Raw genomic sequence first — 25,198 nt, forward strand, 5'->3', positions numbered from 1 at the left:
TGTGTGTGTGTGTGTGTGTGTGTGTGTGTGTGTAACTGTTGCCCAGGCTAGAGTGTAGTGGCAGGATCATAGTTTGCTGCATCCTTTAGCTCCTGGCCTCCTCAAGTAATCCCTCTGCCTCAGCCTCCCAAAGTGCTGGGATTACAGGTATCAGCCCATGCCTGACCATATATTTATTTTTAACACTGGCTAAAATATAATTTATATTAATATAAATATGTATTTATTTATATAAACATATTTATTTTGTTTATTATAAGCTCCATAAGGGCAGGGATATTTGTATAATTCATGTTGTATCCCAGTGGCTGGTATAGTGCCTGGCACAAAATTGGCACTCAATAAATATTTGACGAATGAATGAATGAGAGCAGTGGTCTGAGCTTCATAGATCCCATGTCTCTCTCAGTCCTGAGGGAGTTAGATGCCTGTTCCCTGAATTTGATTACTCATGAAGGAACGTTCCAGGGCTCCCCATTGCTAAAGAATCAAGTTTCAGTTCCTCAGCCTGACATCGCAGGGTGTAGATGAACCATTCCTTACTTATGCCTCCAGGCTCAGAAGGGTCCTTTAGGCCTTGTCCTGCAAATCTTGGGTCAGACCTTTCTTCCCTGACCCTCTGGCCCGGAGTTAGTCACTTCCCCTTCAGGCTCAGCTACGCTTAGTCCAGCGCCCACACCAGATTACCTGAGGGCATTGCTCCAAAATTGTTGTATACATCTCTGCCATCCCCTCCAAAGAGGGTGGGACCCTTGTCAGTCAGCTCTGCATTCCCCCAGTTGTGCCCAGTCCAGGGCTGGAACCACTGGGAACTTGGGAACCGTGGACAGTGGATGTCTGGATCCCAAGTCTGCTCCTTCCTTGGGGACCTGGGTGTGTCTGGCTTCGTCACCAGGGCCCAAGCCCCGTTCCCTTTTTCGCCCCAGCCCCCTACGGGGCTCACTTGCTCCCAAGAAGACCTTCTATGACTCCCCACTGCAGAAGATTCAAGTCTGAATGTTTCAGCCTGACATTCAGCTCCTGCTAACATCTCCAGCCTCTACTTCCCTTCCCGCCCAGCCCCCCGGGTTATCACAAACACCACAGGGCACGAGGCCCCATTCCTGATAGTTTGTTAAGAGAGGTGGGTAGGCCAGGCTGGCTCCCTGGGGGCGACTTCACATCTTCTCCCTGTTGTCATTAATGGTCCTGAGCTTGGCTCTGCCCAGCAGCTGTGTGTGTGTGTGTGTGTGTCTGACTGAGCCCACGCAGGTACACACACACAAAATAGAAGGAGAGAGAATGAGAAAACACTTCTATCCCTTCCAGGCGAAAGCCAATCAGGCTCTGCGAGGCAGATGGGGGTTCTCTCAGGCGCCCACTTCCCATCATGCCCCTGCCTCTCCAGGGCTCCCCTGATGGGAGTCATTTGGAAAAACAAATCTAAAACCTTCACAGATTAACCCCTGCCTTCCCTCAGGACCTGGCTCCGTGCAGAGCTGCACTGGGAATGGAACATCTGGGTCCCCTGAACAAATACTAACCCCTCCAAGGACGTGCTCTTGTCCTGACAACCACACTCCCAGCTGGCATCTGCTGTGCAGGAGGGGGGGGGGGTTCAGTGGCTGGGGGAGTGGTGCTGTGCCTTACAGACAGAGGCTCAGTGACTAGCACCCTTCAGGGGACCTCCTACCCAGCCCATTGCATCACTCTGCCGTCTCCATAGGAAGGGGAGACTCCCCTACCCCTGGAAGCCCACAATCTGAAGGGCATCACAGGACCCCTCGGGCAGGCGCCGAGCACTGGATTCCTGAGCTGGTTCAGTCTGGAGGGGAATGGTGGGACTGGGGAAGGGATACCCCTTAATCCTTCCCTTTTTGAAGCTTCCACCCTCAGCTCTTTCTTGTCTTTCCATCAGGTCCCCGGCACCTCCATGAGGGTCATTTAGTCTGTATAGTTCCCCCCACCCCTCCACCCTCATACTCTCCATCTCTCTTTTTATTTTTTATTTTTTGAGGTGGAGTCTTGCCCTGTTGCCCAGGCTGGAGCGCAGTGGCGTGATTTCAGCTCACTGCAACCTCCCCCCTGCCAGGTTCAAGCAATTCTCTGCCTCAGCCTCCTGAGTAGCTGGGAGTACAGGTGCCTGCCACCACACCCAACTATTTTTTTTTTTTTTTAAGTAGAGATGGGGTTTCACTGTCTTGGCCAGGCTGTCTTGAATTCCTGACGACGTGATCCACCCGCCTCAGCCTCCCAAAGTGCTGGGGTTACAGACATGAGCCACTGCACCTGGCCTCACCCCCATACTCTCTAAAACCTATTCATGGGCAGTGTCTAGCCTGGGGGACAGGCCCTGGGAAAAGCAGTTGAGGAAAAGCAGTCTTCCTCCAGAACCAGCCTTCCTCCCCATAGTGATTGGACCCTAAGGAGGAGGGGACACACAGGACAACAGGATGGGGCCCTGGAGGCCGGCACTCAGGACCCAGTCTAGCTTCACCCTTAGTCCTCTGAGCGCAGTCTCCTGTCTGCAGCATTGCCTCCATTACTTCATGGTGCCTGGTTCTCAGCTCCCTGTCCCACCCCGCCTCTTCCCATTCCGTGGCCCCAGAGATGACTTCTAACACTCACAGCCTTATTTTGGTTTTCAGGCAAGCTTTACTGGGATTGCAGTTTCACTAGTAGGGATGGAAGATATCTATTCATCCCCGTTTTGAAGCCCTTCTCCCCTCTGAGGGAGCTGAGGGAAAAACACCTTTATGCGGGGAACTCACTGCTTCTCCTGCTGGGCAGTTCTCCTGAGAGCTAACCGCAGCCTCCACGGTCCAGTGCAGAGTAAGCGGATGTGCTGTGGCTGCAAGCCCAGTTGTCTGGCTTCCCAGCTGGCCGGGAGAGAGGTAGGGGTCTGGGAGCCAGCTCTGGGGACTCACCCTCTAGTGTATCCAGGCCAAGTCCCAAGGAGAGGACGATCACAGGCAGACATGCTCCCCAGGGCCACAGACCGGGCACTGCCATTGTCCCAGTCCTGGCTTGTGTCCAGTCCCGGCTCTTCTCCTGGTGGCTCTGGGGAGAAGGGTTTGACAAGCCCTAAGGGACACAGAGACCAGGGTTCAGATAGGAGTTGGAGGGGGCAGGGGCAGAGGCAAAGAATCCCACGCAGCAGGAGACAGAAAACAAGAAATGAGAGTCACAGAGACACAAAGATAGTGACAGGCAGGTGGAGACAGAGAGGCTCAGCATGAGACAGAGATGGGGACAGAGATGCAGACAGTGATGGGCAGAGTCTCGGACCTTCAGAGGCAGAAAATGACACAGGGTTCTGAGCAAAAGGCAGGCCAAGAGGTCGGCCAACCCTGAGGGTGGAGCAGAAGGCTGGGGACGCTCCCAAGGAGGGCAGCATGGGACTCCACAGGGAGTCTCCCTGGATCCTTCTGGGCGCGCGGCCCCCAGTGCTGGCTGACCGCGCTGGCTGCGGTCTCTCCCAGGGCGGGCACGCAGGGGCCGCGCCCAGCCCGCGCCCAACCCCCCCCCCCCCCCCCCCCGCCGAAACAGATTGGTTCACAAGGATCTCTCAGTTCACTCCGCCCCTCCCGCCGAGCCAAAATATTTAGCCTGACAACTGAGGGGAGAAGAGATCTGTTGGGGAAATAAGGCCAAAATACAGAGGGAGGGTGGGTCAAGAACTGAGCGTCCCCAAAATCCGCTGCGGCTGCGACGGGTCCCCCCAACCCCTTGCCCCCACCGCAGGCTTCTTCCAAGTGGGCTGCACAGCCGGAGCGTCAGCCAGCTCCCGGGCTTCTGGGGAGCCCTGTGTCTAGATTCTGCTCCCTGGCGCCTTGACATCTGCGGGGTAGCTTCTGACAGCCTTGACCCTGGAGAACCTGGACAGCCCGTGGCCTCTTGGAGCCTCTCAGCCTCCGAGGAGGCCGCTCTGTCCTCTTTGGAGACCCCTTAGTGCCAGGTTCCCTCACCGACTAGTCCCTTGGTTCTGACCAAGATCTCAATGAAGAGGGCGATCACTGTGCGGGGCTCTGCCTTCGTCTAGTCACTTTCTTGAGCTCAGGCTTCTCGGTCTGTCTGTGTGTCCCTGTATCGGGAACTTGGGGGGCCGTCCGTGCTGGGGCCTTGGCAGAGAGGAGAACCGTGACCCTCTAGGAGGCTGTCCTTCGCTTGCTCCCTGGGGCCTTACCTATCCCCCCCCGCCAAAAGAGATCCCTTTCCCCCTCGCTCTCCCCAGCTCGAGACGGATGGGCTCGTGCAGCCACAGAGGCTGGCGAGGTGGGAGGGGTTGGGACCAGCCTTCTGCTGCCCTGGGTGCTGGAGATCCCGGGGCTTTCCAGGTGCGCGGCCTCCAGGGACCGACGGGTCCTCAGCTCCACAAGAGGGCGGCTCCTGCGTCCGAGGAGCTAAGAGACCTATTAATTTCTTCACGAATAAATCGATGCTCTTGTCAGGGAGGCGATCCATGTTAGCCCTGTCCTGCCCCGGGGCCAGCGCTGACTGGCCGGGGTCAGGGACTGAAGCTAGGACCCAAAGCGTTGCGCAGGGGGGGGCTGCAGATCGCGTCCCCAGCCACCCGGCCCAGGCGGGGAGCTTGCGCTTTTGCGCGCGGGCTTCTCGCGCCACCCTGTGGCCTCTGTTGGAGGCGCGGTCTTGGCTCTCTCGACTCCCTCGGGCCGAATTAGGTGACCCCTTCCCTTTCTCTGGCCGGTCTGTGTCTTCCTCCCAGGTTCTGCAATTGATCCTTTTATAATCCTTTTCCTTTTCGTCCTAGAGTTCGGAGTGTTCTACCTAACTTACTCCAGGTGACATGCGCACTCCCCCCGGCACTTGCGCCGTGAGGATGGAGCGCCGAGGCTGGGGCTGGCTAGGATGACCTGGACGGCAACCTTCACTAACTCAGTCATCTCCCCGCCTCTCCAAATGTAAAAATGCAGCTGCTTTAAGCTGGGAGAAATAACGTATCAATTTCCCACTCCCAGCCTCAGCAGACACCTCCCAGGCGTTCTGCAGCAGCCCCTCCGCATCTCCCGGAGCTGGGGGCATCCTCGGGGAGAAGGTTGACGCTGGGGGCCCCTAACAGGGGAGGGGACGGAGTTGGGGGCGTCAGAGGGGAGGAAAGGGGGTGGAGACAAGGGGCGGGGCGGGGACGGGCGAGGGCCTCTGGCTCCGCCCTTTCCTGGCGGCTGGGTATTTTAACACCGCCCGGCGCACATGTCGGGGGAGGCCCGGCAGCTGCAGCTGCGAGCGCACAGACGGCAGCCCGGCCAGAGTGAGGCGGGCGCCGCCGCGATGCTGCGAGGTGGACGGCGCGGGCAGCTCGGCTGGCACAGCTGGGCTGCGGGGCCGGGCAGCCTGCTGGCTTGGCTGATGCTGGCATCTGCAGGCGCCGCACCCTGCCCCGATGCCTGCTGCCCCCACGGTCCCTCGGGACTGCGATGCACCCGGGATGGGGCCCTGGATAGCCTCCACCACCTGCCCGGCGCAGAGAACCTGACTGAGCTGTGAGTGTTCGGCGGGCTCCGGGGCTCGGGGACAGGCAGGCATTGCTGTGCCCCGAGGGCGCTAACTCGCCGCTTGTTTGCTGGGTCAGGCAAGGCGTCACGGTGGAGGGCTGGCACCACGCAGCCTTCGGCGGTGCTCTGGCGTTCCTCCCCAGCCGCCGCTGCCCTAGCAAGCTTTATGGTGACAGCCTGGATGTCTCCTAGTGTTCAGCGCAGCTGGGCAGCCGGCTTTAGGGGGATCGAGTGGGGAATCTCCGTGGACCAGGTCTGAAAGAGCCCAGCCGTCTAAAAGCCACTTTCTGGAGCTCAGCCAGGAGACCCTGCCCTGTCCCACTAGAGAAGGGTGGTGCGGAGAAGTCCCCAGTTTGACACCCTTACTGCTAGCCTCCACCCACTTCCTTGTTATGATGAGGCAACCTCAGGTTTTCTCCTGGAATTGGGGATTAAGCTGGCATTGGTGGGAGGTGGTGAGGAGCGTAGCTGGGTGGTTGAGCTCTCCTCTTTGCGTTTTTACCATTCCTTGTCCCAGGACCCCTTGATTTGGATCTGGGAAATGGGACCCCTTCCTGGATTTTCTCTCCCCACTCCCATCTCCCTCTCCAACCTCGACTCTCTACCTGGGGTGGGAAGTCAGTGTCCTTGCTGAGAGACCCTCCTCCCTCTGGGGCACGAAACTGGGAGGAAGCTTCAGCATTCTGCAGGATTCTGACATTCTGCAGGAACTGGTTACAAAATACTCAAGTACTTTTTAGCAGCTGGTGAAACCTATGGGAGCATGCGATAATGATTGGCCTGGAGGTACTCAGGCATCACATGGTGATGACTGGAAAATACTTGAGTATTACATATGGCCATTGTGGCCAGCGAGACATCTAGAAGAGGGGAGGAACTGCTAGAAAATTCTCCTCCTGTGGCCTGGGGTTTAAAATGTGGACAAGGAACCCTAGCCTCGTGCAGTGATGGACTGGAAGGTATCCTAGGTGGAGCCCATCACTGCCTGGAAGTTTCTTGAGCAGCTTGCAATAATTGGCACTGAGTTACTCGGGTTATCTCATGGTAATTAACGGGAAGGTACTCAATTTCTCTAATGGCTCTAGGGAGACCAGGAGTAGAGGAGATGGCCTGGTCTCGGTCTGGCTGAGGTCTCTGCATGATGGGAGGGGGCATGAGATACGGTCTGCCAGTCCTAGTCCAGTTCTCTCATCACTCTGGGCCTTCAGACTGGGGTCCAGACTCCTGAGTGCTCCCCATCAGGGCTCACATTTCCCAACTCCTTCCAAACCCCAAGTGGATCTGGCAGGGTAGGGATGGGAGTGGTAGGGGGAGTGGACAGGTCAGGGCTGGGGACTAGGTGGCGTGCAGTCCGCAGGCATGAGCTGAGATGTCCCCCTGGGTGGGGCTGCAGCCTGATACCCCTTCCCCACTGCCTCCACAGTCCCCTCCCTCCTCCCTCGCCCGCAGAGCTAACGAGCAGATAATGGACTCGAATAGACAGATTGATTATGAATCCAAACGAATGAGGCAGCTTTGAGGCAGCTTTGAGCACGCTGGCCTGACAGCTCGAACACACCCTGCCAGCCCACTGCATTCTCACCCCCTCCCGGGGTCCCTCCAGCTTGAAACCCTCTGGGCAAGGGCTGGGGGTGACTCCCTCGGAGTCAGTGGAGGTTACTTTCTAGGCCTCCACTAAGTCCACAGGGAGACTTAGGACCTGATCCTGCTGTCCTGCTGGGGCCAAGGCTAGGAAGGGAGGAAAGGAGGAAGGGAGGGTCACTCAGGCTGGTCCTGGTTCCTGCAAGTTAGGGAAAGTGAGAGGGTAGAGGGAGAGAGTTCTGAGAACCGGCAGTGAGTCAGGGGCCCCTGGCATGTATATTGTTGGGGTGGGGGGGCACACTAACATGCCACTGCAGGGCAGCCGAGTTCTCAGGAACTCCCTGGTACATCAGATCCAGCAGCTAGGCAGGGCCCAGGGCGTCAGCTGTCCCCCAGCTCCAAATGCCTGCTCCTGCCTCTTTCTTTCTTGTCTCCCTGTCTTGCTGTCGGTGCCTCTCTGTCCTTATCTCTCTGTCTCTCTGTCTCCCTTCCCTCATCTGTCTTCTTTCTTGCCTGCCGCTATCTCTCTGACAGTCTCTTCCTGTCAGTTTCCCTTTCAGTGTCTCTGTTTCACTCTCTCTTTGTTTTTCTGCCCTTCTGCCCCCACCCTCCTCGTTGAGCCTCTCCATCTTTCTCTCTCTCTTGCTGTGGGAGTCAGCCAGTCTGTGCCTCTTCTCCCCACCCCAACACTGACTGCATCCTCTCATTGTCCCTCTCCTCTTCCTGGGTCCCTCCTTGGGGTCCCTGATGGATAGCCTCTAAGCCTCTTGCTTGATCTGCTGAAAAGATGGTGGGGGAGGTTTGGGTGGAGTAGGGGTTGCTGCTCAGGTGTGGAGAGGGGTCAGAGGCTATGGGGGTGCAGAGATGCTGGTGTGTATGTGTGTGTGTGTGTGTGTGTGTGTGTGTGTGTAGCAGTACAGGTAAGCCCGGGCATGTTTGGGAACACACATTTGCATAAGCAAATGTGGCAGGGATGAGCCTCAGCCCTTTGTGGAAGCAAGTGTTTCAGCATGACCTCCCATTGGTGAGCGTGTGCCAGGGACGCCTGATGTAAAAGCAGAACACCGACCTGAGAATGGACTTGTGTGTGTGCGTGTGGGAGATGTATGCCAGCTTTGTTTCTGTGTGTCCCTGTGTGAGCGCGTTCCCGCAGCACACGTGCATGTGTGCATGTGCATGAGCGTCATCTGTGCAGATGCTTATGCCTCTGTGTGTGCGCATGTGCACACCTGGCTGGGTGCGTGCGTGCAAGAGGTATGTGAGAGTGCATATGTGTGAGGGTGTGGGGAATCCATGCATGTGTGTGTGCGTGTGTGTTCATGGACACACATGTGCATGTGTGACTTGAGGAGGTGCGTCTCTGTGCACATGTATGCATTTTTGTGTGCATGGCTGTGTAACTGTGGATGCAGGTCTGAACAGGTGCATATGTGTGTGCCTGTGAGGTGCATGTGCGCACATGCATGTGTATTGTGAGGGAGGCAGGCAGGAGGGCATGAGAACTCAAGTGTGGGCCTGAGCCCTGTGACTCTTAACCCTTCTCCCCACAGCTACATCGAGAACCAGCAGCATCTGCAGCATCTGAAGCTCCATGACCTGAGGGGCCTGGGGGAGCTGAGAAACCTGTGAGGGAAATGGGGACTGTGGGTGTGGAGCTCAGCATGGGCCCAGGAAGGGAGACCAGAAAGTCGGGGTCCAAGGGCCTGGGAGGACCTGAGGGGCTGAGGACTGAGGGACTGGGAGAGGTCAGGAAGCTCAGGGCTTTGGGGGTCTTGAGTAGTTGAGGAAACAATGAAGGGCCTGGGGAGGGGGAGGAGTTCAGCACGGGGGACTTGGGGGCTGGGATAGCAGGGAGAGCCAGGGGTCCAGAGGATCTGAGACCTGGGGACTGAGCCTCGGGCACCCCTCCCCAGCACCATCGTGAAGAGTGGTCTCCGTTTCGTGGCGCCAGATGCCTTCCATTTCACTCCTCGGCTCAGTCGCCTGTAAGTGGCCAGTGCTGGGTAGTGGGGGTGGGGGAGGACACCCAGACTTGGGCTGCTAATGGGCTTGGCTGTCCCCAGGGAATGACTGTGAGGAGGGTCCAAGCCTTGTCAGGGAAGTCACTTCACCCATTCTCCTGGGGCTTCCTCCCATCTCCCTCAGGGACGGCATGCTCTCACCCTGCCAGCTAGAGGTCCTTCTTGCCGTCTCACTTCCATGCTTCATGCTTCATGCTGCAAGGACACTTCCCATAGGTGCCTGCCCTCTCTCTCTCCCCAGGGTTCAGACATGTACCAGTGCAAAGGGAGCAAGCGGCAGAAGCAGGACTCCTGGGTTCTGGCTGGGACTCCATTTCCCACCCCCTCCCTGGTGGGGACGCATTGACTTGGTCCCTAGGACGGCCTGGGAGCTGGGGTGTTAGGTCTGCCACTATCACCCTCCTCATTCCTGGGGATCATAGCTATCCCTCCTGTAGAGCAACGGACCCCAAACTTTTTGGCACCAGAGACTGGTTTAATGGAAGACAATTTTACCACGGATGGTGTGGGAGGGGAGGATGATTTCAGGATGAAACTGTTCCACCTCAGGTTATGAGGCATTACTTAGATTCTCAAAAGGAGCGCACAACCTAGGTCCCTCGCATGCGCAGTAGCTCACAGTATGGTTTGCGCTCTTATGAGAATCTAATGCTGCTGTTGATGGACAGGAGGCGGGGCTCCGTCGGTAATACTGCTCACCTCCTGCTATGCGGGGGCTTCCTAACAGACCACATATTACCGTTTATAGCCTCTCTTCCTTGCTGTCCTTTTCTTTATTTTTTTTAAGAGTCAGGTCGCCCTCTGTTGCCCAGGCTGGGGAACAGTGGCACTATTACCAGTCTGTGGCCTGGGGATTGGGCACCCCTGCTGGAGGACAGAGCGGGTCATGGGATTGGCAGGAGAGACCATCAGAGTCCCTGGCAGCCCCTCCCTGGCCTTCTGAGGGTGGGAGTTCAGCTCCCCTGTCCCCCAACATGAGCAGGTGGAGAGACGGGAAGCATGGGGGGGCTGACATTCATGGAGGTGTGCTGGGTCCTCTAAACTCTCCTGGGTCCAGCAATTAAACAAAGTAAAATAAAGTGATGTCATATCACATCTATACTGGGGCTTCAGTTAAACATGTGCTCAATGGCACTCCTCACAGTCAACCTGGTGAGAGAGAGAGTGTTCTTGTCCCCATTTCATAGATGAGAATTCTGAGATCAGAGAGGTTGAGTTTCTGAACTGAGGTCACACAGCTGTAAGTGGCAGGACGGAACTTACACCCCGCTCTCTCCAGCTCTAGAGTGGGTTGTGTCTTTGGTCCCTGTGTGGTGCTACCTCTCCAACCCAGCCACCACACATTCTAGGTGGGCTAGGAAAGGAGAGGGGTCAGAATAGGCCCCTCAGAGACACAGGGTTCCAGCAGAGGCAGCCTGGCACAGAGCACAGGGCACTGGGGCTCCTACATCAGTTTCCTGTGTGGTCTGGAGCCGGGCGCCCTGCTGGGCTCACTTTCTCCATCCCTACAAAGAGGGGCTGGGGGTGTGGGTCCTTTCCTGCCTGACCTTTTAGTCCCTGAGAAGGAGCCGGAAGGAGGAGGAGGAGGGGACCTGAGGAAGTGGTTTGAGTTCCTTGTGGTCAGGTAGGGGCAAGGGTGTGTGGGAGCCTCAGTCCTCCCCCTCTTCCTCTGGCCCCGTCCTGGGCTCTGTGGGGAGGGGAGCACAGATGGAGCCCTTCCCCCAGCTGTGGCCTCAGCACTTTGCCAGCTGGGGCCAAAGCAGTGGGGGAGGGAGGAACGGCTGTTCCTTCAGATCCTTCAGATCCCCCTCCCTGGGGTCTGGGGAGGGGGTTAAGTGGGGTTAACCCTTGTTGTTCCAGGGAGAGGAGTGGAACTCAAAACTCCTCCCCCCCGCCACAGCCCCATCTCCCCACCATCCACACACACTGCCTTCCAGGGCTTGTTCTTGTTGCCTAGGCTGGGGAGGGGGAGCCAGATGTCAACTTCCTTCTTCACTCCTCCCCTCCCTCATTCTGGGTCAGAGTGAGGTCGGGTCGTTCAAGGGGTCTGTCTTGCTGTGTCTCCACGCCCGCAGGAATCTCTCCTTCAATGCTCTGGAGTCTCTCTCCTGGAAAACTGTGCAGGGCCTCTCCTTACAGGAACTGTGAGTGAGGGCACTTCCAGGGGCAAGAGCAGCAGGTGTGTGTGTGCCTGGGTGCGCTTGGCTCTGCGGGACGGCATGTCACTGTGTCTGTGTGGCACTGCTGGGGGTCTCTGGGAACTGTGTGCATGCCAGTGAAACATCAATCAAAGCAGAGGCTGCAGGACCACCCGTTAAAGGGGCTACTGCCCTGGGGAGCTGGCCTGGATGGCTGATGCTGTGTGTTCTGGGCCTGGCTGAGCAGACCGAAGGCCTGCTGTGTGTCCACGGCACATCTGCCCACATTCCCTGGGCACCCTGCACAGGGTGAGTGGGGCAGCAGGGCTCCATGTGGACCTGGCAGGCACTTAAGGCCTCTGGGTCACTCTGGGAGGCTGTGCCCTTCCCTCCTTGTCACCATGCTGAGGGCCCTTTCCTGGTTTGTCACCTGGGAGCCTGGGGTAAGTGAGCCCATGCATCCCCCAGTCATCAGCTGGTTTCCATGTTCTGCATTCTATTTCTTTCATTTTTGAACTATTTGTTTTTTGGTAGAGATGACGTTTTGCCATGTTGCCCAGGTTGGTCTTGAACTCCTGGGCTCAAGCCATCCTCTGCCTCGGCCTCCCTAAGTGCCGGATTAACAGGCAACAGGCGTGAGTCACTGCCCCTGGCCTATTTCTTTGAATAACATCCTGTTACTGGAGTCAGAGAGAAAGACCTCTGTGTCCTCCCTTTCACCTGCAGACCATCCTCCCTGCTGCCTAACTGCTCCCTCTTATCCCCTGTGGCCTCTCAGGCCCCTTCCCTGACTCTGTTGGTGTCCCCCACGCCCACCAGGGTCCTGTCCGGGAACCCTCTGCACTGTTCCTGTGCCCTGCGCTGGCTACAGCGCTGGGAGGAGGAGGGACTGGGCGGAGTGCGTGAACAGAAGCTGCAGTGTCATGGGCTGGGGCCCCTGGCCCATATGCCCAATGCCAGCTGTGGTAGGTGCCAGGTGTGGGAGGTGGCATAAGGGGGCTGGGAAAGAGAGCTACCTGCCTGGGGGAGAGGGCACTGAGCAAGCACAGGAAGGGCCTGGGGAACGGGCACTAGCAAGGCTGGGGGAAACTGCCTGGGTGACATGACCCGGGCTTCGGGTCATTGAGGAGGGTGGGGGAAGGAGCACCCTGCAGTGGAGTTCTGGGGCCACTCTCAGCTCTAACACCCCTTGGCCCTCGGGCATCCTGGGTGGCCAGGTATGCCCACGTTGAAGGTCCAGGTGCCCAACGCCTCCGTGGATGTGGGGGACGACGTGCCACTGCGGTGCCAGGTGGAGGGGCGGGGCCTGGAGCAGGCCGGCTGGATCCTCACGGAGCTGGAGCAGTCAGCCACAGTGATGGTGAGAAGCCCTTCGCCCACAGCCCCCGAGAGGTCCTGGCAGGGCACAGGGGACAAAGACAGAAAGAGAGACACACTGTGGAGCAAAGAGACAACGAATAAGGAGCACACAGAGGCTGAGGGATGGATGCACGGAGATGGTTTAGACTCACAGGGCTCAGGCCTGTGCTGTGGGCAGCCCAGGGCACCTACACACCCTCGGGGTGGTCACTGGCCCTGCAGGGACCCCAAGCCACAACAGAGCCCCAGGACTTGAGACCTCTTTCTGGAAACATGGTGTTGGCTGCAAGGGAGAGGGTCACAGAACCCTTACATGTTGGAGCTGAGAGGAACCTAATAGACCATCCCTCCCGTACATCCTTTTTCTATATAAGGAAACTGAGACCCAAGGAGGAGGCATGATATCAGTGGTACTGCATCGGGGTGAGTTCTTGGGGGCCTCGAGGTCTTTTTTCTGGAGACTCTGGAAGCAGCATCCTCTTGGGCATGTGAGGAACATTTGAGTAAGGGAGGCACAGGTCGGGCTCCAGCTCTCTCACTAATTAATTCGGATGACTTTCAGAAAAGTCCCTTCATCTGCCTGCACTTTGGTTTTATATGTGAGCTGAGAAGGTGGACATGACGGCCTTCTGATGTCCTGCCTGCCCGTGGGCGTTCTCCGGCCTCTATCTCTGTTATCCAGACATGTCTTTGGGCACCTTCCCAGGCCTTGCCCTTTGTCCTTAGGCTGGCGATGGGCAGATGAGAGTAGCCACAGCTAACTCCGGTGGCCTTGTTGACAAGGTCAACAGGAGCTGACAATGGGCTACGCCCACCTAAAAAACTGGCTTCACCTGGGCAGCAGGAGTGGATATGCAGGGGCCGGGGGTGTGTGCCTGGGGATTGGGAGCATGGTGTTCAGTTGGGGAGCCTTCACTTTGGTGGGAGAGTCAACCCCAGAATTGCTGAAGGCACCTGGAACCACATTGAGGGAGGAGCCATGGGGGCGCTGAGCAGGGGGCTTCAGACATGGTGGAGGGGCCACTAGCCCTGAGTGGTTCCTTCCCCTCCGGAAAGCAAAGCTGCCTGGAGTGAGTGAAAGAGAGGGGACCAGGCATGGAGAGACCTTAGATCAACTCTCTGTTTGGGGCAATTCCAGGATTTGCTTTCTCTTTGAGAGACTTACATGTTTGCTACCATCTGTGCTGTCTAGAAACTACCTATACAAAAGTTGCACCCTACTGGGCGCAGTGGCCCACACCTGTAATCCCAGTGCTTGGGAAGGCCAAGGAGGGAAAATCACTTGAGACCAGGAGGTTGAGACCAGCCTGGACAACAAAGCTAGAGCCTATCTCTCTCTCTCAATCTCTTTCTCTCTCTCTCTTTTTTTTTTTTTTTTTTGGCAGAGTCTTGCTCTGATGCCCAGGCTGGAGTGCAGTGGCATGATCTCGGCTCACTGCAACCTCTGCCTCCCGGGTTCAAGTGATTCTTCTGCCTCGGCCTTCCGAGTAGCTAGGACTACAGGCGTGCGCCACCATGCCCTGCTAATTTTTGTATTATTAGTAGAGACAGAGTTTCAGCATATTGGCCAGGCTGGTCTTGAACTCCTGACCTTGTGATCTGCCTGCCTCGGCCTCCCAAAGTGCTGGGATTACAGGCGTGAGCCACCGTGCCTGGCCAGAGTCTATCTTCTTAAAAAAATATATATTACACCCTAACTGGGTTAAATGGAGGGGAAAAGAGGCTGCTGCCCCTCAGTTAAGAGCATAAGGAACGGCAGAGCAGCTCAAGGGGAAGAGTTATTGGCCCCACAGTAAGCGGAGGGTATGGGACAGCCAAGGGGAGCAGAGAGCAGGGCAGAGCTTCCTCTCGAGATGGCTGGAACCCAGAGCTTGTACAAAAGGCTGGAACTCTGCTGGAGGCTTTGAACTCACATATTCCGATGGAAGCCTGGGGAAACCATACCTCCTCTGGCATGTGGTCAAAGAATTTCACATTTATGAAGTTTTCAGATAAATGAGATTTGTCCACCACTTCATTATTTTCATCATTTGGTGAAAATTTCTTTGTAAAATGTCAGAAGATAATTTGCTCACCTCTTCAGCTTACAAAACAAACAAAAACCCATAGTTCAGCAAGATGAAGAATCGTCATATCATGTAACTTATACATGACAAATCCATGGTTTCCTAGGAAGAGAAACTCAATCTGAGTCAGCCCCGATGATGATTCAGAATCAAGTCGCTCTGCCTGTCTAACCTCACCTCATCTGCTGCAGGAGGCATTGCTGCTGCTGTTGTTTCTAGCGGCCGCCCTGCTATTTGCACTGTCTCTTTGTTTCTGATCTTCCTTGGGCTGAGATTCAGTTTGTTAGAACTGCGTGTAAAACGGGAATGAATAGACGGTGAGGTCCAAGTGGGGTCTCCAATGAGCTGGGTACGAATTTGGTACTTGGGATTCATGATGTCTGTTTAGCTGCTCAGATGGCTGGTTTTAGTTTCAGTTTGGGGTATTTTGTGCCTATTTTGAGGTTATTGGTGATATTTTAGATTTTTCAGATAATTAAATATGTGATTCAGGCTGGGTGCAGTGGTTCACACCTGTAATCCCAGCACTTTGGGAGGCCAAAGCGGGAGGATCGCTTGAGACCCTGTTCAAGACCAGCCTGGGCAGAACAGCAAGACTCGGTCTCTACAAAAATAAAACATAAAATTAAAAAATGTGATCCAAGAGATAGTCAACTAACAAACCTAAAGGAGGAAGCCGTTTTCTGATACGTTCTCTCCCACCCCTCTCTCCCTCTTCTTCTCTCCCAGTTCTCCTCTCCTTTCCATCTGGAGCCAGACGGGCTCTCCAAAGACATCAGCCCCCACCCCAAGCTGGCTAAAGCTCTTTCTGATTTCCCTCTCTCTTCCCTGATCTAGAAATCTGGGGGTCTGCCATCCCTGGGACTGACCCTGGCCAATGTCACCCGTGACCTCAACAGGAAGAACGTGACCTGCTGGGCAGAGAACGATGTGGGCCGGGCAGAGGTCTCTGTTCAGGTCAACGTCTCCTGTGAGTCTCAGTGGCAGCCCCTGCACCCACCCCCCACTCATCTCTTCTTCCCTCAAAAGAGGATGCAGGGTGGGGGGCTGGAGGAAAGGGTGGGATGTGCGTCTCCACAGCTGCTCCCTCCCAGCTGTTTCTAGATTCCCATGAAAACCTGATCCTTTGGGGGAAGTCCTGGGGGCTCGTCAAGGCCAGAGGGACGAAGATGGATTTCTTTCTGGCCTCCTGCCCAAGACTTGCTACCTGAGGCCCTCAACACCAGCTGCCTGGCTGTTCCCACTGCTCCAAAGTATTTCTTCATGCCCGTCCCTCTTCAGATCCTTCTCCCCGAATCCTAGTTTCAAAAGAGGAAGTTCTCCTCCTGAGTTCCTCTTTAGGCTCGCTGCCTAATTTCTCTAGGTCGGCCAACAAATTATCCTAAATTTTCTACTTTATACCAGTTTTCCTCTTTTGTTGTGAAATATACATAGAAATGTGCAAATATATATATATATACTTTAAACAATAACTACTCTTACCAGCACCACAGAAGACTCCTGCAACACCTCTCCCTAGTCACAGTTCCATCCCCCTCTCCCATCTCATGGTGACTTTTGTCAGGGTAACCACGTCCTTACTTTTAAAAACAATTTTTCTCAAACATGCTTTCTTATCGGTATAGTTTAGTTTTACCTGTTCTTGTACATTACATAAATGGAATCATACTGCATGTATTATTTTGTATCTGGTTTCTTTCACTCAACATTTTATAAGATTCATCCACATTAATGAAAGTTGCTATATGTAGTTTATGCAATTCATTGCTGAATAATATTCCTGTGTATGAATGCCATATATATATATATATGTATATTTATCTATCTATATATTTATACAGGCATACACTTTTTTTCTATCATTGAGGGGTTTTCGCTTTTACCAGATTGGGTCTATTTTAAAACCATGTCTTTTTTCAAAGCACGCACGCGTGTGTGTGTGTGTGTGTGTGTGTGTGTGTGTTTTAAGAGATGGGGTCTCAGCCTGTTGCCCAGGCCGGAGTGCTTTGGGATCATAACTTGAACTCCTGGCCTCAAGTGATCCTCCCACCTCAGCCTCCTGAGTAGCTGGGATTACAGGAGCAAGTCACTGTGCCCGGCTTTTTCCAACAAATGTAACTATAGATATTTTTTGCTTGTTTGATTGTTAGGCCCCCTGACCCATCTTCAGCTTAGTTACAGTGACTTTTTCTAGATTCCTTACCCCAAAAGACTCCATGTTTAATTGTCATAAGCTGGTACCCCACTTCTCTGGGGCTGTGACTTATCTATGGCCTGCCACTTACATTCTTTTTACTTTCTTTTCTTTTCTTTTTTGTTTTGAGAGGGAGTCTCCCTCTGTTGCCCAGGCTGGAGTGCAGTGGCGCGATCTCGATTCATTGCAACCTCTGCCTCCCGGGTTCAAGCGATTCTCCTGCCTCAGCCTCCCTAGTAGCTGGGACTACAGACACGTGCCACCGTGCCTGGCTAGTTTTTTGTATTTTTAGCAGAGACGGAGTTTCCCCGTGCTAGCCAGGATGGTTTCAGTCTCCCGACCTTGTGCTCCGGCCGTCTCTGCCACCCAGTGCTGGGATTACGGGCACGAGCCACCCACTGCGCCCGGCCGCTTTTTCTTTAAGCCTCTAAAGTTTATATGCCTGCTGCCTGATTTATTTAAAATGTATTGTCAACTTTCTTCAAAACATCTCTCCTTGGTGAATTTCTTAGGGCCTGCTGACTGGCTTCTCTCAGGCCTGTCCCCTGGTTTCGGGTTCTACTGGCTTTGCCCCTGGACTCGCCGGGTCTGTGCCAGGCTCCCCCCAGCCGCCCTGACCTCCTTTGCTCTTTCCGGCCCACAGTCCCGGCCAGCGTGGAGCTGCAGGACGCGGTGGAGATGCACCACTGGTGCATCCCCTTCTCTGTGGACGGGCAGCCGGCGCCGTCTCTGCGCTGGCTCTTCAACGGCTCGGTGCTCAACGAGACCAGCTTCATCTTCACCGAGTTCCTGGAGCCGGCGGCCAACGAGACCGTGCGCCACGGCTGCCTGCGCCTCAACCAGCCCACCCACGTCAACAACGGCAACTACACGCTGCTGGCCGCCAACCCCCTCGGCCAGGCCGCCGCCTCCGTCATGGCTGCCTTCATGGACAACCCGTTCGAGTTCAACCCCGAGGACCCCATCCCCGGTGCGAGGGCCATCCTGAACCCTGCCCCCACTCCTGGGCTCCACCTGGGTTACAGCCAACTTCCTGCTATGGCCTTGACCCCAGACGTTGGAGTGCCTGGTTCCGGACACAAAGGAGTCTGGAGTCCCAGGGTCCAGCTTACCCTCTCCCCGAGCCAGGACTCCTGAACTCCTGAGCTATTCCATCCTTGTGGGCTGGCTGAGGAGACAGCGCCAGGGCGTCACGGCCCAGCTGGAAAAGGGTCACATGCATCTTCTCCCTTGAGGCCCAGCAGCCCACCTCCATCCCACCCTCGCCCCACGAAGGAATGAGCCCCAGAGTAGGCAGGGGACTCACTGCTTTCCTCCTCCCTCTGACTGCTTTCTCTCCTCCCTCCTGCTGCAGTCTCCTTCTCGCCAGTGGGTGAGTAGCCCCGGGTGGAGGGCAGGTTCTGCCTGGTCTCTGGCACCGAGGCTGGGGTAGAGGCCACAGCTGAGCTGATCCCCGAGAGGCCAGCTGGGGGCAAGGTTGGGGGGTTGCTAGAGGCGACAGGGTGCACCAAGGCCCACCCTTCCTGCCCTGTGTCCCCACAGACACTAACAGCACATCTGGAGACCCGGTGGAGAAGAAGGACGAAACACCTTTTGGGGTGAGATAGGAAGTAGAAGCTTGCGCAGACCTTGGGATGGGGATGCTGGGTGGAGGCTCATCCGCGCATCATTTTTGGTCGGAACCGGGAGATCGCTACCGTCTGGCCTGAGCTCTGTCTGCCACCCTCACAGCCACTGCGGGGGTCCCCAGGGGAGGGGAGGCGGGTCTGGAGGCCTGGCTCTGGGCTCCCGGATAAAGATATGGCTTGCGATGGGCGGCTCTAAGAGTGCAGGAGAAGCCCCGGGTCTAGCTGCCTGCCCTCCTCTCCTCTGCTCCACCAGGTCTCGGTGGCCGTGGGCCTGGCGGTCTTTGCCTGCCTCTTCCTTTCGACGCTGCTCCTCGTGCTCAACAAATGCGGTCGGAGAAGCAAGTTTGGGATCAACCGTGAGTTGGGGCTGCAGAGGGCTGTCTGTCTGTCTGTTCACCTGGCTTGGTTTCTACGGGCTCTTCCTGACTGTGTCTCTGTCTCGGGGCTGTCCGCACGGGAGTTCCAGGGCGTGTGAGTGTGTGGGGGTGTATAAATGAAGGCCTGGCTGTGAGGCTTGTGTGAGTGTGTGCAGGAGTGTGTGTCGGGCTGGTGCTGGGGTAGTTTCAGAGGCGGCAGCTGCTAATTGGTGGCTGGATTGTAGTCAAGCACTAAGTGGGTCTGGGAGGTCCGGGCTCTGTGGGGGTGAGGGGGGAGTTCTTTGGTGCCCATGGGGCCAGGGGTGGGACAGGAGCCAGCACAGGGAGAGGCGGTGGTGCCCCCTTCCCCCTGCCTGCTATCTCGCTCCCTAGCTCCTCAGTCTCTCCCCTGCAAGTTACAAGGTGGGGGTGACCAGGCACCCTGCAGGCAAGGGTGGGAAGGGCCAAGGTGTGGGCAAACCCTCCATGCGTCTGTGTCTCCTCCCCAGGCCCGGCTGTGCTGGCTCCAGAGGACGGGCTGGCCATGTCCCTGCATTTCATGACATTGGGTGGCAGTTCCCTGTCCCCCACTGAGGGCAAAGGCTCTGGGCTCCAAGGCCACATCATCGAGAACCCACAATACTTCAGTGATGCCTGTGAGGGGCTATGCTGGGTCAAGGGCAGGGGCGAGTGTGTGTGTGTGTGTGTGCGCGCTCGTGCGTGCGTGTGCTGACCTTACCCACTGAGGCCTGAACCACCCCTCCCTTTCCAGCCCTATTCCAGCCATAGCCCCTGTCATATTCTTAGGCTGAGTTCAGCCTGGCTCTTAGTAGCAGCCCCACCCGGAGCCACAGCTACCCCGCACCGTGTCCTCTTCGGGCAGATGCAGCCCCACACTAAGACATGGAGCTTGGTGAATTTCAGCCCCCATGTAGCCCCTTGTCTGGGCAGCCTTGTGTGGCACACAGCCTGGCCAAGACAGTCCCCCCTTACAACCCCAGCCATCCCGAGACTGGGGCTCCACCTGACCCTGCAAGCCCCTCAGGTGTTCATCACATCAAGCGCCGGGACATCGTGCTCAAGTGGGAGCTGGGCGAGGGCGCCTTTGGGAAGGTCTTCCTTGCTGAGTGCCACAACCTCCTGCCTGAGCAGGACAAGATGCTGGTGGCCGTCAAGGTGAGACCCTGCCCAGGAGACACCGCTGGCCTGGGTCCCACCCCCAGGAGCTCCATCACATCAGGACAGAGTGGGGACAGATGCTGACGGCTGACGTGGCTGGAGTGTCACTGATGGACAGCGAGGGCTGGGCCCCCACCCAGTCCTGTCCCTGCCCTTTCCATGCAGGCACTGAAGGAGGTGTCGGAGAGCGCCCGGCAGGACTTCCAGCGCGAGGCCGAGCTGCTCACCATGCTGCAGCACCAGCACATCGTGCGCTTCTTCGGCGTCTGCACCGAAGGCCGCCCCCTGCTCATGGTCTTTGAGTATATGCGGCATGGGGACCTCAACCGCTTCCTCCGGTACCAGCACCTGGCCCTGGCGCTGGCCCCTGGCCCCTGGCTCTAGGCCCCGTCATCCCTCCCTGATTAAACACATCCCTGCTTGTCTTTCCAACCAAGGGGAGGCACCAAGAAGGATCAGGAAGGCACATTCCCGTCCCCAAGTCCCCAAGGAGCTCTGAGATGATAGAGGAGGCAGATGTGTGAATGGGGGGTGACTCTTGCAAAGGACAAGTGTCAGCAGTCAGGGGGTTGCGATGGCCAAGGCCATGAGCTAAAACTCTGGGGTGAGTGGGCTTCGCAGAAGGTGGATGTGCATGTGTGTGCGGCACACAAAGTCCAGGCCTGTAAGGGTGGCAGTTTCAATAATGACAATAGGAACAACAGTAACAAGCACTTATCAGGCACCTTCTATGCTCCGGTGCTACGTTATATCCTTTACAATTTATTCTTTTTTTATTTTTAAAAATGTGTTTATTATTGTTATTGTTTTAGAGCTGGGTCTTGCTCTGTTGCCTAGGCTGGAGTGCAGCCTCAACCCCTGGGCTCAAGCGATTCTCCCACCTTAGCCTCCCCGTAGCTGCACCTGGCTCTACAATTCGTTCTTATTAGGGTTCTATGTGCTGGTACAAAAATACTTTGTATAGTAATACAAATGTGCATTTATTTTTTATGGTGTCCAGGTATATATTGCAATTTATACTTGAAGCAAGTTACAAAAAAATTCATTTCTTTGGCTTTGGACAGAACAACTCTGATATGTTTCTCTATTTGTGCTGATAATTTTAGTAGCTTCGAGAAACATGCCTTTTTCACTAAGGCTTAGAGAGGTTCCGAGACTTGCCTGAGTGCATACAGGTAGTGAATGGTCCAGGGGCGGTGTGACCGCCGGCACAGCCCCTACTCTCAACCCCCATGCGATGGGCACCTGTTCCCTTGGTGGAGCCCTTCCCTGATGAGCTCGCTCCCGTGAGGATGGGGCAGTGTTTGTAAGGCAGGGAGAAGAGGCTTTGGAATCAGCTGCCACTTATGAACTGAGCCTTCTTTGCCAAGTAACTTTCCTCTCTGACCTCACTTTCCTCACCAGTCAGAGGGACAGTGAGCGGGGGCTGTGGATCTGGATGAGCAACTGCTGTGTGGTTGGGAGCGATGGGTCATTCATGCAGTCAGGCTGCTGCAGGACTCAGATAGGAGGGACCCCTGAGTCTTGAGCTTATCCTGTGGACCAGGAGGGAGCAGGGTGTAGAGCAAGAGGCAAGGCCAGACCCAAGGTCGAGTGTGGTGGAAGACCGGCACAGAGGAGCAGGAGAACGCCAGGGAGGAGCCTATGTCTTTGCTCCAAGACGTGGCGCAGGCTTAGTGCTGGTCCTGGGGACGAAGGCTAGGGACATAACAGTATCTGGGACCCAGGCTGTGGGAGATGAGGCTCTGATGCTGGATGGACCACTGGGGGAATCCATGGAGGGAATCATTAGTGCTCACAGATGAGTCTGGAAGACTTCCCTGAGGAGGGGCCATCTGTTCCTTCTCCCCTCTGGGCCTTTGCACTTCCAGTTCCCTCCGCCTGGTGCACTGGCCCTCCCTCCCTTCATAGAAAGATGGAGACAGACACACAGACTCTACCCCTCCCTGCCTCAGCTCCCTTCCAGTGGCTTCAGGACTTGACTCTCAGTTTAGGTGTCCCTTCCTCTAGGAAGCCCTCCCTGGCTTCTTCCATTGCCACCCATGGTGCTCGTCAGGTGTCCCTCACACTGCACTGCCATGACCTGCTTATCCGAATCACACTCCGCACTGTTGCCCCTGTGCTTGGCACACTGCAAGTGTTTAACAAATGCCTTGACTAAATGAATGAGAAGATTGGCTAGCAGGAAAGGGCATTCCTGGCAAAGCGGTCAGCTCAGGCCAAGGTTCAGAAGAAGGAACATAGGGGAATACAGGTGATGGCAGGGACTGACCCGAGTGCTCATTGTGGGGGGAGACGGGCATCCTGGACACCTTGGAAAGGAAGGAAGACCCTGTACAAATGGCTGGACACTCAGGGCAGAGGGGAGAGAGACAGGACAATCAAGGACTCCCTGGCTTCAGGGCCTGCCTGGGTGAGGAGGGTCTCTTCCCTGGGGCAGGGGCAGGCTTGGGGAAAGACACTGAGCTCTGATTAGCAAGGGCTGAGTCTGATGTGTCTATGGCAAGGGATAGAGGGGCCAGTGGGCGTCTGAAGTTCAAGGAGCTGCCAGAGAGGAAGGCACAGATGTGGGAACTGTGGGCTGTCTCCGGCGGGAGCTCTGGAGGGGGGCATGCCTGTTCTGCTCCTCCATCCCCCCTCTCCAGACCGCTGCCTCTACTGTTCTCTCCATCCTCCACTTCCAGGAACCCAGCCTCCTCTCCCATCACACCCGCTGCTGGGGATCACCTTCCTCAGGCTCCTGGGGGTTCTGTCCTCCCAGCCTATCCCTTCTCCTTTACTTGTTCACAGATCCCATGGGCCTGATGCCAAGCTGCTGGCTGGTGGGGAGGATGTGGCTCCAGGCCCCCTGGGTCTGGGGCAGCTGCTGGCCGTGGCTAGCCAGGTGGCTGCGGGGATGGTGTACCTGGCGGGTCTGCACTTCGTACACCGGGACCTGGCCACGCGCAATTGTCTGGTGGGCCAGGGACTGGTGGTCAAGATTGGTGATTTCGGCATGAGCAGGGATATCTACAGCACCGACTATTACCGTGTAAGGGTCCTTCATCCTCAACCCCTCCCCCTGCATCCAAACTATAGACACCCTGGATCCCAAGCCCACAGAGAGCCTGCCCTTGCTAGGACACCCGCTTGGGTCTGAGATTCACTGGCTCTGGTTTTCAACCTACCTCCTCGGCCCCCAGTGGAGGGGGTTCTGTCTCCTTTGCTATCCTGGACGGAAACAGCACTTTCAGCTGTTCCCTCTCAGCCCGGAGAGCCACATCTATTTATTTTCAATGATGGGCTGGGGCGGGCTGTGCCGTGATGGGCGGTCCAGGTCCCGGGCCCCGTAGAAGGTGACGCGGCGCCCGCCCCGGGGCAGGTGGGAGGCCGCACCATGCTGCCCATCCGCTGGATGCCGCCCGAGAGCATCCTGTACCGCAAGTTCACCACCGAGAGCGACGTGTGGAGCTTTGGCGTGGTGCTCTGGGAGATCTTCACCTACGGCAAGCAGCCCTGGTACCAGCTCTCCAACACCGAGGTCAGCTCCGGCCCCTGGTCACCCATGGCTGGCCACCTCCTTCCATGCCCCTTCAGGTCCCTTTTTCAGGGAACTCAGTCTCCCTCTGCCTCTCTGCCACAGCCTGTTGGGGTGCTCTTTCCAGCACTGTGACAACTCTGTGCCCCCTCCACCCCAGCCCCGTTCTTCTCTTCCTCCCCTGTTCTTGCCTGCACCTACTGTCCTAAGCCCAGGCCCAACTGACCCCTGGGGAAACCTCAAAGTGTTTGTACATAGAGCCAGACCCCCATCCCCAGCTGCGTTTGATCGGAGTGGAAGGGAGCAGCATGCAAAGAGGATCTCAGCACGAGGGCCCAGTGCTGCAGCAGGATGGCTGGAAGTTAGACTGTCAGACGACAGTCCTACCCCCTCCCCCTGCCCTCCTAGCTGGCCACTGCCAGAGCAGGCCCCAGGTGTTCTGTCTCCCAGAGCAGCTGCCCCCACCCCCTCCTTGGCTCGCAGCTGTCAGTTTCCATTTCTCCTCCTAATGCAGTCTGCTCCCCGGAGGCTGGTGGGGTGGGGGAGAGGGTTATAGATTTTAATTTTCTTAAGCACTGAGAGAAGAAATGGAATTAGTGCCGCCCATAACCCAAGTCCTCTACTAGGGAGGGAGGAAGAAGGGGAAAAGAGGCTCCAGGCCCCTTCTCCAGCCTCTCCCTGCCACCCTTTGTCCTTCTTTGGATTCCTTAGCTGCTTTTAACAGTTCTTCCTAGAGTCTAACTTTGATCTGTCTTGCTGCAGTTTCTTTTTGGGAGAGCTAGTCCCACAGAGTGGTGTCCAGAGAAGGGAGAAGTGGGGATTGCCCTCTTCTTTAAAATGAAAGCCAGCTATTTTTCAAAGCCTTTAACTGCAATTCTGCGGTATTTTCTTTTCTCCCTCCGGAGCTGGGAGACAGAGTGCTCTTCTCCTCCTTTCAGCCCCCAACACTAAGCTGATGGATTTGATAAGCACTCATCCCCTCCCGTTACTCAACCCACCTGGCAAGTCTACTTAGGATCTGATCCCAGTTTTCTGGAGGCAATCCTACCCCAGCCCGAGCTTCCCAGAGAGAGCCTTAATACTTCTCACTTCTCAGTGTCAGGGCACAAAGGAATCTTGGGGTTCACTGTGCCCATTCAGGTGATTACTGGCTAAGAAGCCCAGATGAGCAGCGTGGGCTGCCCTGGGAGCCTCAGTGGGGGCGCTGGGGCTGGCCTCACTCTCCAGCCGTCGGCCTAGTGTGCTTTCTCTTTCTTCTCTCTGGTGGCCCCAGGCGATCGAATGCATCACGCAGGGACGTGAGTTGGAGCGGCCACGGGCCTGCCCGCCAGAGGTCTATGCCATCATGCGAGGCTGCTGGCAGCGGGAGCCCCAGCAACGCCACAGCATCAAGGACGTGCACGCCCGCCTGCAAGCCCTGGCCCAGGCACCTCCTGTCTACCTGGATGTCCTGGGCTAGAGGGCTGGCCCAGGGGCTGGGAGTGGTTAGCCGGAATATGGGGGCCTGCCCTCAGCATCCCCTATAGCTCCCAGCAGCCCCAGGGTGATCTCAAAGCATCTAACTCACCCTCAGCATGTGGGAGGGGACAGGTGGGGGCTGGGAGTAGAGGATGCTCCTGCTTCTCTAGGCAAGGCTCCGTCATAGCAATTATATTTATTATCCCCTG

General features: G+C 56.3%; 2 protein-coding genes across 2 annotated transcripts in view; one reads left to right on the forward strand and one right to left on the reverse strand.

The window, feature by feature from the left end:
- Nucleotides 1–3,282, reverse strand: part of INSRR (insulin receptor related receptor) — a 19,559-nt gene extending 16,277 nt beyond the window's left edge. Inside the window, exon 1 of the mRNA XM_017510044.2 lies at nt 2,907–3,282. Coding sequence (XP_017365533.1) covers nt 2,907–2,991 — 85 coding nt within the window. The 5' untranslated portion in view covers nt 2,992–3,282. The remainder of the gene's footprint in view (nt 1–2,906) is intronic.
- A 1,894-nt stretch (nt 3,283–5,176) lies between these two features.
- Nucleotides 5,177–25,198, forward strand: NTRK1 (neurotrophic receptor tyrosine kinase 1). The gene is made up of 17 exons (XM_017510045.1): nt 5,177–5,480; nt 8,624–8,698; nt 8,987–9,058; nt 11,170–11,238; nt 12,052–12,197; nt 12,450–12,592; nt 15,495–15,627; nt 17,495–17,821; nt 18,206–18,223; nt 18,394–18,449; nt 18,733–18,835; nt 19,345–19,491; nt 19,881–20,011; nt 20,180–20,352; nt 22,805–23,045; nt 23,376–23,534; nt 24,805–25,198. Exons 1-17 carry the CDS (start codon nt 5,191–5,193, stop codon nt 24,988–24,990), a joined length of 2,469 nt encoding a protein of 822 aa, XP_017365534.1. The 5' UTR covers nt 5,177–5,190; the 3' UTR covers nt 24,991–25,198.

The sequence above is a fragment of the Cebus imitator genome, unplaced genomic scaffold, assembly GCF_001604975.1.
Source record: "Cebus imitator isolate Cc_AM_T3 unplaced genomic scaffold, Cebus_imitator-1.0 Scaffold427, whole genome shotgun sequence".
Classification (NCBI taxonomy): Eukaryota; Metazoa; Chordata; class Mammalia; order Primates; family Cebidae; genus Cebus; species Cebus imitator.

Coding starts and splice junctions, on each gene's coding strand:
- NTRK1 (XM_017510045.1), top strand. CDS start 5,191: ATGTCGGGGGAGGCCCGGCAGCTGCAGCTGCGAGCGCACAGACGGCAG. Junction 5,481..8,623: donor GCAGAGAACCTGACTGAGCT/GTGAGTGTTCGG, acceptor TTCTCCCCACAG/CTACATCGAGAACCAGCAGC. Junction 18,450..18,732: donor AGGACGAAACACCTTTTGGG/GTGAGATAGGAA, acceptor CTGCTCCACCAG/GTCTCGGTGGCCGTGGGCCT.